Consider the following 15,515-nt stretch of genomic DNA (forward strand, 5'->3'; position numbering starts at 1 on the left):
GCAGCCTATTGCAGAGACCGGAGCTGAAACCACAAACACTAGTGCCACTGTCCCCCCACAGCGAAGGAGAACACAGCAACACTTGCACTGCCCTATGCCCTATGGCAAAAGAAAGCAGCCAGCAAGTGACTGGCACTCTGAGTGGTGCATGAGCAGGTGAGTTTGCCTGCAGAGCCGTAGTCTCACCCTGCTCCATCACAGGAGAGAGCCCCAGGAGGGCAGCAGACTCTGGCCAGAGTGTGTTTAGCATGTTGGGAGAGCAGCAGGATGAGGATGAGGCAGAGGACAGTGAGGGTGTAGCTGAGGGGATCTCAGCTCACGAGCCAAAGGGAGACCCGAGGTTGAAAGGCTGCTCCAGTGCCTTGGGCAGCATGCACAGAGGCAAGGGTGCGTGCTGGGCTCAGGCAGGAGCATCTGCCGTGTCTGAGGATGTGCCGCCTGCCCGCTGCAACGTGGATGGGCTCCTGGACAGTCAGGGTACTCACGCGTACAGGCGGCCGAGGGGGGGTCCTGCACCGCCCTGTAGAAGCTGCTGTCGCAGCGGCACATGCGGGCTGCCCGGCTCTCCGAATGGCTGTGCAAGGGGCACTTTGCACATAGCTGGTCCCCGGGGGCTGACTTGTAAAATCCCATCTGGCAGGCTGCAGAGGAGGGCAGAGGTCAGAGGGTGTGCCGGGATGAGCTGCAGCCCACAGCTTGGCGAATCCCACCAGTGCAAATCTGGACCCCACTCTTACCCCTCTTATTCCCATCCCAGTGCATGGGGAACCAATCCTTTTCCCCCATGCCTGAGTGAGTCCCCCTCCAGTTGGCCGGTTGGAACCAGTCTCTATGAAAACTCCTTTTGTCTCTCGCCCAAGGCTGTACTGTACCTGTTCCCCACTGTTTCATAAACAGACTTGGGTGCCTCTGCTTTTCGTGAGCTGCCTGCAAAGCTCGAGGTGCTCTCCTTGCACCCATTGCTGATGCCCAGAGCTCTCCCCACTGCAGCCACTCCTCTGGGCCACTGCTTGACCTCAGGGCAGGGAGCACTGCAAAGATCAAACCAGGCAGCACTGGAAATTGCCTTGTTAACTATTCTAAGAACCACCATTTATGGTTTTTTTTTTAATTTTTTCATTACTTCACAGTGATTGCCACACTAGTCATGCCGGGTGTGCTCAGGTGGCCAAGAGCACCCATGTGGGTGCTTTCAAGAATTAAAAGCTCCACACCTGGGACATGGTGCATGTTCCTCTGCAAGCCCCCGGTGTACTGCTATACAAATCAACGTTTCCTTTCACAAAACAAAGGGCAAACCCCCTCTCTTGATTCACGTTGCAGCAGACTGGCAGTGCACACATGCGGTCTGCTCTCTGCAGAGGGACAGCAGGGCCAAATGAGCCAGCCTGAGGTGGGTTTTTTTCTGACAACAACAACCCACCTCCAGTTGCTTTGCCTCCTCCTGGTGCTGGGGGTTGTGCAGCAGGAGCACATGCTCATCCCATGTTGGGGCTGGCATCAGTCTGCTCTGTCCTACTCCCACCTCTCCCAGCAGCCCCTCGAGTGAATCATTTGTCACACAAACAAACAACTTGTCCCTTGTTAGAAAAATCGATTAGCTCAAGAGTGACGTGTGGCGTGTCAGGTGTCTGTCTGGGAATAGAAGGATTTGTCCTCTCTTGTAGATTTCAACTCCCAGGAAGAAAAAAGTCTCTGTCTCGATCCCCATATCATCAAGTACTTCTAGGACCAGTTCCAGAGATTCAAGCAATAAACCTGGCTCTGACTCATTTCTGTTTTACCCTACTAAGGCAGTAATACCTTCATTTTCCCATCTTTATGTCCAGTGGTCACCTCTATACACAGCCTCAATTTTTCCTTCCAAGCATGTAGAAGGGTTGTTTGCCATCCAGCATCCCTGGTGGTCTGGGGCCCTCCATGCTGGCTATTTGTTCTCCTTCTAGGTGATGATTTTCTTTTTTATCAACAATACTCCTTTCTCACAACAGATCTCCCTGTACTCATTGCTAACAACGTATTTCACATACCACACGCTGCACAGTAATACCATGGCCTCTTTATAACTGAGCTACTTTCAGCAATGGCAGCTGAAGTCTGTGCTCCAGCCACACACTTCCCTGTGGCTTTCTTCTCCCTCTTCAGACTCTGTCACCAGCATCTGTGGCAGTTTTGCACTGAACGCTACTTTATAGAGACAGGGGAGAAATAACACCAGCAGGATGTACACGTGCTGCACATGCCAGAGATGTTGGTATCACAGCTTGGTTTAGCAGGCTGGAAAAAGCAATGGCCAGAAATTCCGGACTTTGTTCCCAAATCCCTGCTCCTCCAGCCCCAGAACAGCATCAGCACAAGGACCAGAAATGCCCAAAAGTGGGGATGCAAGGGAAGGCAGATGCGACTCACAAGGAAACTGCAGTAACTCGGGGCTGGGTTTGCTCCCCATCTCTCGTGACACCTTTCACCTCCTCAAGAGCATCAGAAGAGGAGAGAAAACAGGGGAGCTGGGAAAGGAGGTTTGCTGTCCCCAGCCAACCACACCAAGGAGAGTCTGGGACATTTGCTAAGCTCTGGTGCTGACTGGTCCCTGTTATGCCACAGACCAAGAGAGCCAGGGACTCTCTGCCTTTACCAAATGTGCTTTACCTGATGCTGCAACACTCTCCAGTCTGCAACATCTTGGGTTTGGGTGTAAGACTGAAGCAAGTGCTGTTACACCCTGTTCTCAGGTGGGGACAAATTTGGGGGGTAGTCAGCTGTGGAAAAAAACAAAAAAAAACAAAGAAAACAAACAAATCTCTAAGAAAAGTTCCCAGTTCCTCTGTGTGGAAAAGGATTAAGACACAGCAGGAGCACAGCCTACCAGATGGGAACCAAGCAACCAGACAGCCCCACAGTCCATGCCAGCCAGTAGGCAGGCCAGGATTTGATGCCTTCAACTTGTTGTGTGAAACCCACCTCGTACCTGAAAATCACCATCATCTCTACCCATGCAGGAACCAGCAACTAGGGACTCTTGATCAAGAACCAGTGGAGTTGTTCTCCTCACCAATATTTAATTAAGGTCGGACAAATCACTGCTGTATCAGGTATGGACAGACACCAGCAGGAAGGATGGGAACACAAGCCGCACCGAGCAATTGTAATCACTTAGCATTTATACTGTAAAAAAACCCCGTTAATTACCTAGGGCAATGATTCACAATTGGTTTAGATGCACTCAGGGGGAAAATTATCCTAAATGACAAATTACAGATGAATTTCTGCACCAGGGCAGAGCCATTGAGAGCCACCTCCTGGCACCTGGACAGAACAAGCACTTGAGGAGTCCTGGAGAGCAGCTGGGGCTGGGGCAGACACTGCTCTGGGTGGGGTCATGCATCTCCGTGTGTCTCCGTGCTTGCTTGAGATGGAAGCAGGACACGCATGCAAAGCCTTTCACAGGCATGGGAGACAGGGCACGCGCTTGGAACCTGCACAAGATATGGAATCCCTACAGTACAGGATGACAGGCAAATCCTGCTCTGGATCTTTGCTTTCATGCCAAGCCAGTGATGTGGAAGACCAGGACCTCCTGGATTAACTCTGGTAAGATCAAACCATCAGGGAAGTGTCCAGCAGGAAAAATTCAAGCACACCACATCTAAAATCTACAGATCTCCACAGCCATGACTGTAGCACACACTGAAACCACCAAAATCTGAAGCCACCCAGACGGGAGGTGCAGAACCATTGTCCTGATGTCTTCACTGCAACCAGCTACTGGCACCTGCCAGGATTGCCCTCCCAGGAGCCCTGCAGAGGTGGAGATGTTTTTTTTTTTATTATTATTCTATGCAGTTGATCCCCTCACTATGTGTTTGAGGATCTCAGGTCCTGCTTCTTTGTGGACCACCAAAAATCCTGCTACTGGTGTCCTCCTTCTATCCCCAGTGCCTTTCCCCTGCAAAACCCAGACAAGGCTGCCTGTCCTTGCCGTTTCACCTCACAGTGTGATTTTTCAGAGCACATGGGACAACAGTAGAGCTTTGCCTGCAGCCCAGCTCAAAATTTGCACATCTACGCTGTGCTTGCATCCCAGACACCTGACTGGTCCCAGTGTCACAAGCAGAGCCTACAAGAACCAACTTTAAACCTGTGCTTGGCAGAGCACATCTCCAGCCCTCTGTCACATAGGTGGGTCCTCAGTTATCACTCCAGCCTCTTGGGGTCAATCCCATGAGGCTTCCATGGATTCTCTGCCCCTCACAGAACATCTTGCCTGGTTTTCCCAGCCCACCAGCCCCACTCTCTAGTGCATCGCCTGCTCAAGGGGCCTCAGAGCAGCAGGCTTGTCTCAGAAACAGTGAGCGTGAGGAGGGCTCTGCCAGCCATCTGTAGTTCGGTCCATTTGTTTCCCTCCTTCTCCATCCTCTGGGGACAGGACAACATCTGCTAATAAGCTGGCAGAGCTCAGGAGATGATAGATGAACCTGTCGAGGATACACTAGCCGGGAACGAGCTGCTTTTCTCCGTCTGAAGTTGCCATCTGGGACTAGTGTTATGCGGGTGGCTCTGGTGGGACCACCAAGAGCTACTTCAGTGGGACTGCAAATGTGAGCATCAACCCCGTGTCACTCCCTCTTGGCTCCATCCTCAGCCCAGGAGGTTTGGGCTGGGCCAGGGCACAGCTGAGAGGGTGTCATGGGGCAGCTTCACAGCACCAGTGCCAATTGCCTCCTTCCCTGACCCTGCAACAAAGATGGGCATCAGCAAGCACCAGAAGAGCGGCCATGTACCTCCCTTGGGCAGTGCTGGGAAGAGAGAGAGAGATGGAAAAAAAGGGTGTCATAGCCACTGTGACAGCCAGAGGCAGGCACCAGTCTCAGAGCCCTCCAAGCTGCAGGAGAAGCTAGCACAGAAAATCCCAGCTCCTATCAATCCAGTTTCAGTATGATGCCTTCAATCTCAGCTCCCACATGGCACAGACACTGAAACAGAAGCATGTCATTTACAGTCATGTCTTAAAAAGAGGCATCTGCTTCATTGCCCCAAACCTTGTGTGTTTGCAAGGCTGTGCTCCCCTTTCCCTGCAATCCCAGGTCAGCCCAGGCTCTGTCCCCAGGTAGGTCAGTGGTCTGGAGAGGGATCTGGGGGTTGGCTGGGCTGGTGCTCTCAGGCAAGCTTTTGGTCCCTAGATCATGCATCATCCCACAGCCCTGCTGATGCTCTGTGCATCCTTTGTGTGCTGCTTGTCCCCGTGCTGTTTCACACTCCTGATCACTGTCTTACCTCTCGGCCCTGAGAACCACCTTGTAGCCCTTCACACAGCCCAATTCCCACCTCCAGCTCCTTTGCACAGCTCACAACCCTTCCCACCCTCAGTATTACCTTACAACCTGTCACAGCACTCTACACATCTGAACTTGTCTCATATCACCCCAGACTCCTCCTCACATCACCTCCCCACTGCTTGGCCCTTCTTCCCTCAATTCAACCTGTCTCACACTCCTTCACACCCTGAATCTTGCAGAGAGTGCAACAGGGGAAGTTTTCACCCATGAAGATTTTGCAAAGCTACCAAACCCCTACTCATCAGGCTGCAAGCAAATGGCACATGCAGCAAAAGGCACCCTGCATGGCTTCTTGCTCAACGCCCAGATTTCATGGCCACCAGGACACGTTGTGTAAGGAGGGCTCTGCTCTTCCAAGTGGAGTAATTCCACTTGTATTGCTGGGAAAACTGGAACCATGGCGGTCCAGACTGGCTGCATCCCAAACTGAACATCTCCATGGTGCTGCTACAGAAAAATCAGCAGGTCTTACCTCTTGCCTTGAATTCAGTACTGTTGAAAGCACCTCTAATTCTGTCCTGCTCTTCTTCCCTACATCTTTAAAACTAAAAATAAAAGCAGGAAACATCCAAACACCAGTTTGCTGTAAGTGCTGCCCTGCTGCCTGGTACAGACATCCTTCCGTGGGAGCAGAGTTGAGGTGATGCTGTGCAGACTCATGATGTGCAGACATCATGGCACACACTCAGAGTGAAGACATTTTATAAAACTTATCTGGGGAAATGCTACAGCTTGCAAGAGTTTGATGGAAACAGTTGACCTAATGCTAGAATTAAAAAAAAGCTGTTGCCTAAACTCAGTCATTGAAGGGTTTTAGACAGAACTATCCAAGGATCTGAAAAAAACTCAGTTTTCACCAGACCAAAAACAAACCCAGAAAACACTGTGTTCAAGAAGAAACAGGCCTGAATGGGAGCCACCCCTGCAGATGACAGTGCTCGAGGTAACCCTGGGTCCCTGCTGCAAGGCTTCAGGGAGCAAAAATACACAAATGAAAAAGGACATAGAAACCATCAAGAATTAATGCAGGAACCAGTGTGCAGCTTTGGAGGGTACATGAGCCCTCTCACCGCATGCGCATGTCTGTGGATATATACAGGGGCTGAGCTTTAAAATAAGGGTGCCCGTCACTCCAGCAGAAGCAAGAGCAGAGCATCACAGGGGCCGGCACAGCCCTCACCCCCGCACAGCTGAGCACCAACAGCTTTTGGATCCCTTTCTCCTCCATGAGGAAGTGGCAGCAGCAGCATATTATTTTCAGGAAGGGAAGAAGTTGTCACACAAGTAGCAGTGACATGGGTGGGATCTAGGTCCCATGCCAAGTACAGAACAAATTTTTGGCATGATCCAACTGCTCTGTGGGATGAGGAGCATCTTCGCCATGCAAGACGAGCACACCAGACCTCCCAATATGCTGGTAGTGAATTTTAACTCCCCAGCCTCCCATTGCATCTCCAGTGTAAGTACTGGTGCAAGACACCAGGTCTTTCCTGCAGTCTGCCTGTTCCTAAACTCCCCAACAATGGCTTTCCAGGCACCTGCACACTGGGAATCCAGAGCAACAACCTGTGTTCATAACCTGAACCTGGACAAATTCTGTGGAAGATTTTGAACCCAAAAAAACACATTCCAAAACTGGTGAAGGTCTCTTAGTGCTGCCAGATCTGTCCACAGTTCAGCTGCTCTTCAGCACTTCTTACATGGACTACAGAGACCTACCAAGCACAAATGAAATCTGTTTCATCCCCATCAATACCTTGAAACTCCAACCTAGCATCATTCTCACCCTTCATCTATGTCAGCAGCTAAATACAGGAAGAGTGGTAAACAATAAAATAGTCAGCAAGGGACAAAAACCAATATTGTTATTTTGATGGGGAAAGGTGCAGTCATCTCTGTCCTTTTTGTTTGTTCTTAGCCATAAAAAAAAAAAAAAATAGTTTTAGGTGTTGGGGGGCCTGCTCTGTTTTGTTTTCCTAGTAAACTGCAATTGGCCGCTTGCTTGAGTGTTAGAGGAGGGAATGAAGGTGCTGGAGATACTGAGATCACCTTGCCTTGCACCTTGCCCTCTCCAGCATGCTCGCTGAGCTAAATCAGCCATGCACACACAAACAGGCTAATTAGCAGCCAGGTCTGGGACTATAAGCTGGAAGTCCTGGTACAAGGCAAATGTAAATTCAAGGATCCCATCCCAGGGCTGGAGAATCCTCCAGCAGAAGTTTTTCCTAATGTCCAGCCCAAACTTTGCAAGTAATTTTTATCTCTGACATTTTCTTTGCAGCCTGTACCCATCTGAAGTGTGATACCTGGATCCTGAACAGTCCTAGCTTATGATGTAGCTTTCTTTTCTTTTTTTTTTTTTTGAGGATGCAGGGCTTTGCGTGGGATAAACAGAAAGCAATATAATCTTACCAGTGAGTTTTGCCTGTATTTTACAAAGCAGCGGACTGGCTTGCAAACCAACAATGAAAATCTTCTAAGTCACTAAGTTTCTTTTGTTTTCTTGCCTGGCATCATGGAAGGGATGTTTGCATAACTCCCATAGCACATCTTTGAAACTATCACTGCTCCTGTCCTTGAAAGGTTTATTTTGGTACACTCACAGCAGAAACCCTCTGCAGTGGGCATCCAGGGCAGTGGTGCTGTCTAGCTCTGGGTACGACAGCCTGGTACTCTGCCAGCACACGTAGGAGACTGAGCAGGCATCACTGAGGTGCAGCACAGACACCAAGCCTGTGGCTTGGAGATGGGATGTGCATGCTGGGACTTGCATGGGAAGTCTCCCTGAAATCCACATGGGTTTGCAAAGAAACATGAAACATATTTCAACGTGTTTGTCTGGAGTTGCAGTGACAGGGTATTTTGATGCATATTTATCTGTAGCCTTTATATATTGTACATGTGCCTGGCAGACAGGACCTAAGGGAGCTGGGCCCCAGTCTGGTAATGGGTGCCCTGAAATCCCAGAGGTTGACAGAGGCACATGTGACCCCCAGGCACATTTCTGGGGGCTCCGTGTAGCTCAAAGCCAGGAAAAAGGGGTTTTGCTTGGAGTCAGCCCAATAAGACCAGTGTCCCATTAACAAGAGCAGCTTGTATCGGCTGTTTCACATGAAGACACAACGCAAGGAGCTCATGGTTACTGTGTGATATACAGATGGGAAAAGAATCACTGTTAGCAGAAAAAGGAGAGAGAAACCTGAGGCTTCTCAGAATATCTCTGAGTGAGGAAGGGATAAGGAATTTGAGAAGAGAAGCAAATGGATCAAGGCTCTGGTGGGCTCTCCTAACCCACTAGCACACTTGCCTGCATGCTTCTCCACCCTTTCTGCAAGGCTGTGGTCTCCCTGGGTAGGTATCCAGAGGTGAGCAGCATCCTCAGCTGCAGGGCACTGGACAAAGGGCTCTGTCCGCTCACACCCAAGCCCAAGGAGAGCAGGTCGCATGCCTCCACCTTTCCTCCCCTCCCAACAGCAGCATCTGGACCACATCTGTTCACACAGCTGCAAAGGTTTGCTGCTGTGGCTGCAGGTCACTGCTCAGCCCAGCCCAGCTGGAGTCCCTGTCTCTGACCTGCCTTCCCCTGCCAATGGCTTCACCTGTGTCATTTTGTCCCCTGGTGCTTCTAGGGCTTACCCTGGTCCTGTGGGGCCAGGATTGTGCCCACCAGCACAGTCCATGGGTGATGAGGTGCAGCTGGATGGGGTCTCCCCTCTTTTCACACCATATAGCTCTGCTTCCCCCTTGCCCCACCAGGTAGGAAGTCAGTCTCCACTGACTTTCTTCATAAAGATCTGTGGATGCAAAACTGTATTCACAAGCACATAATTACCAAGCTGGGTGTTTTCTCCTCTTAATTAGCAATGCTGTGGTGCTTTAATTGCTCGATTAAAGTTGCCCATGAGGAAGGTTTAAGGTACATTAAATTTGCTGATTGGTTCATCAGCATGAATCCCACCAACTGGAAAAAATTAACTGGCTTCCAGATTGCTAACCAGACTCTCCAGATCTATTTCCACCAGCCATGTGCCACAGGAGGCACGAGAGAGCCCAGCAGCAGAGGGTTTTGTCCATGAGGAGCCAGCAATCCTACTCCCACCTGTCCTTCAGTTTGGGAGCTGGAGGGGAAAGGGTCCCAGCAGTGACAGCCTCCCCCTCTTCTCCTGGTCCAGAGGACACAGGCCATTTTTTCAGCTTAAGCAGAGCTGGGTGAAGTCTATCACAGGGCCAGATCCTTGTTCAGCCACACACATCAGACCCCTGTTTGTCTGCTGTTCTCACTCAGCCCTGGCAGGCTACAAACACCCATCCTCATGTGCAAATGGGCTGATAGAGCAGCAATAGCTTAACTGTTACTCCCTCATCACTGTTTTCCAGCCAAAGGCAACAGCCCAGCTGAAGCCCCTGAGCACAGCAGAGGGAAAGCAGCCAGAGCAATCAGGACACCCAGAGGCTAAGATGCCTGGTCTCAAACATTAGACAAAACTGTCTGAGCCACTCCTGTAACCCAAGGATATACTTCAAAGATGTCCTCTGGGAATGGCATTTCTGCCAAAAGCTCATCCACCCGCTCTGACAACAGGCAAGATGGCCTGTCCCTTCTGTTTTACTCTTTTCATTTGTTTGTTAAAGAAAACGCTTCCTGGGAGATTCTGCATTCCTGGAGGTCTCCATGGTTGGTGGCTGGTTGGCTGGGTTTGTGTCAGCTCCCAGAGAGCAGCACCATGATCCATAGCTGTGCCACTGCTACTGATGCTCCAAACTGACTCTCCGTGCATGTACAACTCGCAATCAGCTAAAGACATTTTAGCCCAACTTTCCAGTTTGCTCATGGATGGAGCCCAAGGAATAACTCAGATCTGCCCCAAAAGGCTGACCCTGATGCAGGCGCCACAAACTCAAAACCTTGCTGGCTCAGGAGCCAGGCAGCCCTCCCCAGAGAAGGTCTGGCTGGGGCTGGTAGGAGGGGTGTGGGTGGAGAGTCACTGTCCTCGCCTGCCTGAGCATCCCTGTCCCCGTCCCCATCCATCCATCCATCCATCCATCCATCCATCCATCCATCCATCCATCCATCCATCCATCCACGGGACATGGTACACATGTCCTGGCTCCCAGACTCATGGCTATTTGAGGAGGTGGCTTATGGGTTTCTTCCCTCAGAAGCAGAACCAGGGTTAAAGTGCTCCCTTTTCTCATTTCTCTAATTGCACTGACCATATTGAAATGGTTCTTTATTTGTCCTGTATGGCAGCTGCATATAAGTAAGATGAATTATGCTTGATTGTCTTCTTATCTGATAAATTGCCAGGACAGATCTTTTTCACTTGTGCTATTGCTTATTTTGCAATTTAGGCAGAGTGGTTGCTATTTGCTGTGTGTAAGAGATACTAGCACTTCTTGCTGTGGACTGATGCATTTCAAGGAGAAAAGAGCAGCCCATCCGAGGCTGGCTGTGGATGACAGGGTAAGGGAAGTGAAGTCTTTCAGAGCTTTGAAAACAGAGGGAAAAAGTGAGGGCAGCAGGGCTGTGCTGCCTGAGGAGAGAGAACCCAAGGGGTTTCATCTTTGGGTGGCAAAAGGTGCTGTGGGACTAGAAACTAGGAATTTTAGATGCTGGCAGACCCCAGGACCCCATTAGCAGCTGTGGCAATTCATGCTCAGACCCAGTTTCTGCCCAATAAGGCACGGCAGCACCCGTGCCCAGCCACAGCTGGAAGAGGGGGCCCTGTGCCTCTGAAGATAAATCAGGCAGATGCATGAGGCACAGATACAGGGGACAAACATCTTCTGTGACGCAGGGCTGTGACACATCTGATGCCAGGCTAGCATCCTGACCCCCGATGCTCCTCCCCGATCCCATAGAAACTGTCCCTCACATCTTTACAGCAAACACCAGGACAACACAAGAAGATGGAACATGTGGATCCTGCCAGGGTAAGTGCAGTGACATCACCCACCTGCCCAAACAAAGGGCATCCAAGGTGATGACTGACAGTAAAGGGGACAAGAGGTGAAGAAGGTCCCTAGGTTCTTACACATCCCCCACCATGTCCCATCTCACCCCGTCCTTCCCATCCCTGTGGCACAGCCTTCCTTCTCCTCTGAAGGTCTGGGAACAGCTCTGACCATGATCTGGTTTCCTGAGCTGTCTTCCATCACTCTGGCAGGTCCTTAGAAAAATGAATGGTAAAGAGGAGGGGGAGAAACCTCCACTGTTCAAACATCTTTAGCTTTGACAAATAAGGCATCTGGCTGTGAAAGGCGGAAGGAAATTAATTTGGAATCACATTTTAAACACTGTCATAGAGGCAAAGTATCTTCTCTCTAATTTTTTTCCCCCCAAGCAAAAAATGAATTTTCCTGATATTTATAGAAAGATTATTAGGGCCACAAGGAGTGATTTATATCATCTCATCTCTGTGACAGAGAATGAAAAATTGCTGGGGCGACAGCCACTGGAATCCTGCTTTTGTCCGCCTGACAATTAAAACGGCTAATTTCCAACTCTGACAGATCCACTGGGGTTATAAATCATTCCAGAAAGGCACTTTTCACTGTGAAAAATGAACTCTGCCCCAATCAAGCACAAGAAGCTTAGATCAGAGATTTGCATCTGTTTGTTTTTGTGTGTAAATATATGTAGTCCTGCTCCACACCCACCCACCAAAGGAGATGCTAGGAAGGAGGTGCTGCCCCTGCTCACTTGATGATGGGTCATCAAACTCCCTGCTCAAGGAGCTGGATAAATGGGACTGGGAAGGCAGGAGGGCGAGGCAACACTGAGGTCAGAGAAAGTCCCATGACATTTCTGTCCTGTTTCTGATGTCACAAGCCCTGGAGAGCTTCACCTGGGAGCATTGCTAGTTGAGCAGCACAGGTCTGAGTCCATCTGCATGGAGAAGGGCCAGTTTCTGCCTGTGTCCCCCTCATCTGGGGAGGCAGGTTGGACCATACTTCCTCCTGTGCCGTGCCTATGGGTAGGGGCAATCCCACCAAAAAAAGGGCAGAAGGGCAGAGAAGGAGCTATACCACAGCTTTGCTCCCAGGAGAGAGACAAACATGTCCAAGGAAACACCAGAAAAAGAGGCAGACTGAGCACATGGATCTGTGGCTTCCCTCCACCTCCAGGCTTTAGGGTGGTGATCTCCTGGGGCAGAGTCTGCTGTAGGGGACCACAAGAGGGGAATACAGGGAAGGGGTGTTTGGCACTTCGGAATGAAACCTCCAACTCACAGCTTTCAGTCATGGGGCTCAGACCCAGGCATCCAGGCAGCCCCTGCCAGTGCCCCCTCCCGTGGTAGCATGTGCCTGGCCCCATGCGCATTTCGAACCCACTCTTTAACGGGGGAGAAGACAACCCTTTCTGAATTATCAGATCTGTCCCAGAATGACTTTCAAATCAATGGTCGCAGACAGGAGGAGTTTCAGATAGAAGTATTTATTCTGCCCGTCCTCCCCACTCTGCGTATCTGGGGACCCACTGGGGCCAGCGCAGGTCCCAGTGGCACCTGGATCCATTCAGACGTCCTAACCTTGTGTCAAGTCTCCCTAAGACAAATGCTCCACTTGACCTTTCCATGAAACTCAAACAAAGACCCCACACTTTTATTTGTGCTGCTACCCTAAACATATCCCGTAAAGAAACTGAGAGCAAACAAATCTGTGTGGAGTGCTCTCATGGGGAGCCCTGAGCACCGTGCTCTGTACACACACATCCCCATGCCTGGTGCACGGCTGCTGCTGGTCACCCTGCTTCCTTATCACAGTTTGTACAGTAGGCAGCTTGAAGTCTGCCCAGCGGCAGAGAGGGCCCCCGGGAAGGCTCTCTGCACCCCCGGATGGCAGGGCTCTGCAGCAGCCCCAGGGAGAGGTGATGGATGGACGCAATAACCTTGTTTCATAAAAGCTCAGTACTTTTCTTTCTGCGTTCCTTGCTTTCAAACCCCCTGCCAAAGGGAAGCGGAAGGTGGGGCGTTTTGGAAAGGCTTTCTGTGCTTTCCTGGAGCGCACCATCGCAGATCTCAGCACCAAGCAGGACTGCTAGGGGCACCGGGCTGGGATCTCTGGGCCATGATGTCCATGGTAGAGAAAGATGGAGCCAGGGCAGCCCATGTCCCACTGCAAAGCCAGTCGCCATCCCAAAGCTATGCCCTGTGCACCAGAGCCTGTCATGGTCAGGCTCACAGGAGCTCCCAAGGAGTTTGCTGGTCTTACCAGCCACACAGCTTGGAAGCATGAAACTAGTCAGCAAAGGCTTGGGCAGCCCTTGGCCTCCACAGAAGCTGTCTGTCCAAGTTTTTGTGAGCAGACTTCTGCTCTCAGCCCTTCCCCAAAGAGACAAGAGCCCCTTGCAGCCATCCCTTCCCTTGCAGGCACCGCTAGCAAGAAGCAGGGACTCACCCATGCAGGAATCCCGCTGCTCTTCGTAGCCAGCACTGCACACGCACTTCCCGATGGGCACCAACCATTCTCCCTCAGCACTGCAGTACATTTTGGGGGTGTCCCTCTCCTCCGAATGGCCCACACACTCTCCCCGCACTTCCACCAAGGAGGATGAATCTGCCCCAGTCACAGCCTCAGAGAAGGACGCCAAGTTCCTCACCATTGCCGGGCACTTCTTGTAGTACACCCGCACCGAAACAATGGCAATGCAAGCGCCTATGTCCTGGAAGGCCAAGTAGAAACCCCTCTTGCTCAGTGGCCCCACGCCCCGCACCTCTGTGTTCAGCTTCAGGCGCCTCACCCCCAGGTCCACATTGGTGAAGCTCTCATCAGCTGCGATGGTGTCGATCTTCATAAACTGGCTCTCTCTGGTGCTGGTGCCCAGGTCCCGGTCAGACTCCAGGTAGTAGAGGTTGAAAGTCTCCTTGCAGGTGCCCAGCACGCCCGGCATGCTGTTACAGTCCCGCAGAGTGAATTTAATCTCTGCATAGACCCTCCGTGCACCATCCCGTTGAACCCAGTTGGTCCGTAGCCAGTTGTTCTGGTTGGGGGTCATGACATTACAGACTTGATAGGTGTGGATGGGGCTGAAAAATTCATCCATTTCATTGATAGAATCCCACTGCAGGACAGAGAGAGACCAGGTCATACCAGGTGTCCCCAAACACTGGCAAGCACAGGGCATGCAGGAGTCTGTGCCATCACCCACCCCGGGATGAACTCCCTCAGCTCCTGCAGCTGCATCTGGACGAGACATCACTGCTGCTACAGGCCAAAGGAAAATGAAGATGGGCAGACTTTGCCCAGCTCTAATGTGGTCAGTAATTCTTACATCCACACTGATGCAGAGCTGGGTGAAGTGCATCTCTGTTCACAGATGGGAATCCTTGTATGAGTCTGAACCGATGGCAGTGTGTTTGGGAGGGCTCCAAAACCTCCAGACCATCTCTGCAAGTCCCTTTTCTTGATGCTCAACCTGCCATTCACAGCAAAAGCACTTGCATGGTGCTCACCTGGGTCTCTTCTGTTTCATGCAATCTCCATGCACAAACTTAACAGGCCACCTTCCAGACGGACAATTATTTTTGGGGTGCCTACCATGGGGTGAAGGGAAAGCATGCAGTGAACACAGGGCTTCCAGCAAGAGATGGGGGTCCATGGAGGCTCAGAGCCCTCTTTTTCCCAGGAGAGATAAGGTCAGTGTGGTTCCTCTGTGTGAGCCCACAGTGAGCCCGGCTGAGAGGGCTGGGGGCTGGCTCTGGGAACCCAGGGCATTATGGCTTGACAGCTGTGGGATTAAAACTCAGCGTAGCAGCAGGGTGAGCTTGGGGAGAGGATGCTGGACACAAGCAGGTTGCTGTGAGCAGGACTGTGATGAAGGTGCAGTCTGGGGAGTCACTGGGTGAGTTAGGAGGGGACAGTGACATTTGTGTCATCAGAGGGAGAGATGCTAAGTTGTTTTGACTAACTTGAGGTGAGAAGTAGTGAGGTTTTGGATACAAATGAACTTAGTAGTTGAGGGACAAATTGAACCTAGATGTTGAGGGCCACAGGACACTTCTGGGGGCTCATTTTTGCCTCACATGCCTCTGTCTCCACCTTCTCCAACCCCACCAACCCCTCACCAGGACCCACAGGCGTTTCCTTCTCTGGGGGCTTCCCACCGCCTCCCACCTCCTCAGCCCACATGCCTGGGCACCCCCATCACATCCTCAATGGAGGGGTCTGGGACATCTG

At 51.2% G+C, this 15,515-nt stretch overlaps 1 protein-coding gene across 3 annotated transcripts in view; it reads right to left on the reverse strand.

The window, feature by feature from the left end:
* Window positions 1-15,515, reverse strand: part of EPHA8 (EPH receptor A8) — a 52,204-nt gene that overhangs the window by 15,541 nt on the left and 21,148 nt on the right. For 2 of the 3 annotated variants that reach the window (XM_026862676.1, XM_026862675.1), the window contains exons 3-4: window positions 13,737-14,400; window positions 486-641 (exon numbers count right to left, since the gene is read on the reverse strand). In XM_026862676.1, the coding sequence (XP_026718477.1) occupies window positions 486-641; window positions 13,737-14,400 (820 nt within the window). The remainder of the gene's footprint in view (window positions 1-485; window positions 642-13,736; window positions 14,401-15,515) is intronic. The other variant, XM_026862677.1, reaches the window with a different exon arrangement.

Source organism: Athene cunicularia, assembly GCF_003259725.1.
Source record: "Athene cunicularia isolate RWA chromosome 21 unlocalized genomic scaffold, athCun1 chr21_part1, whole genome shotgun sequence".
Taxonomy (NCBI): domain Eukaryota; kingdom Metazoa; phylum Chordata; class Aves; order Strigiformes; family Strigidae; genus Athene; species Athene cunicularia.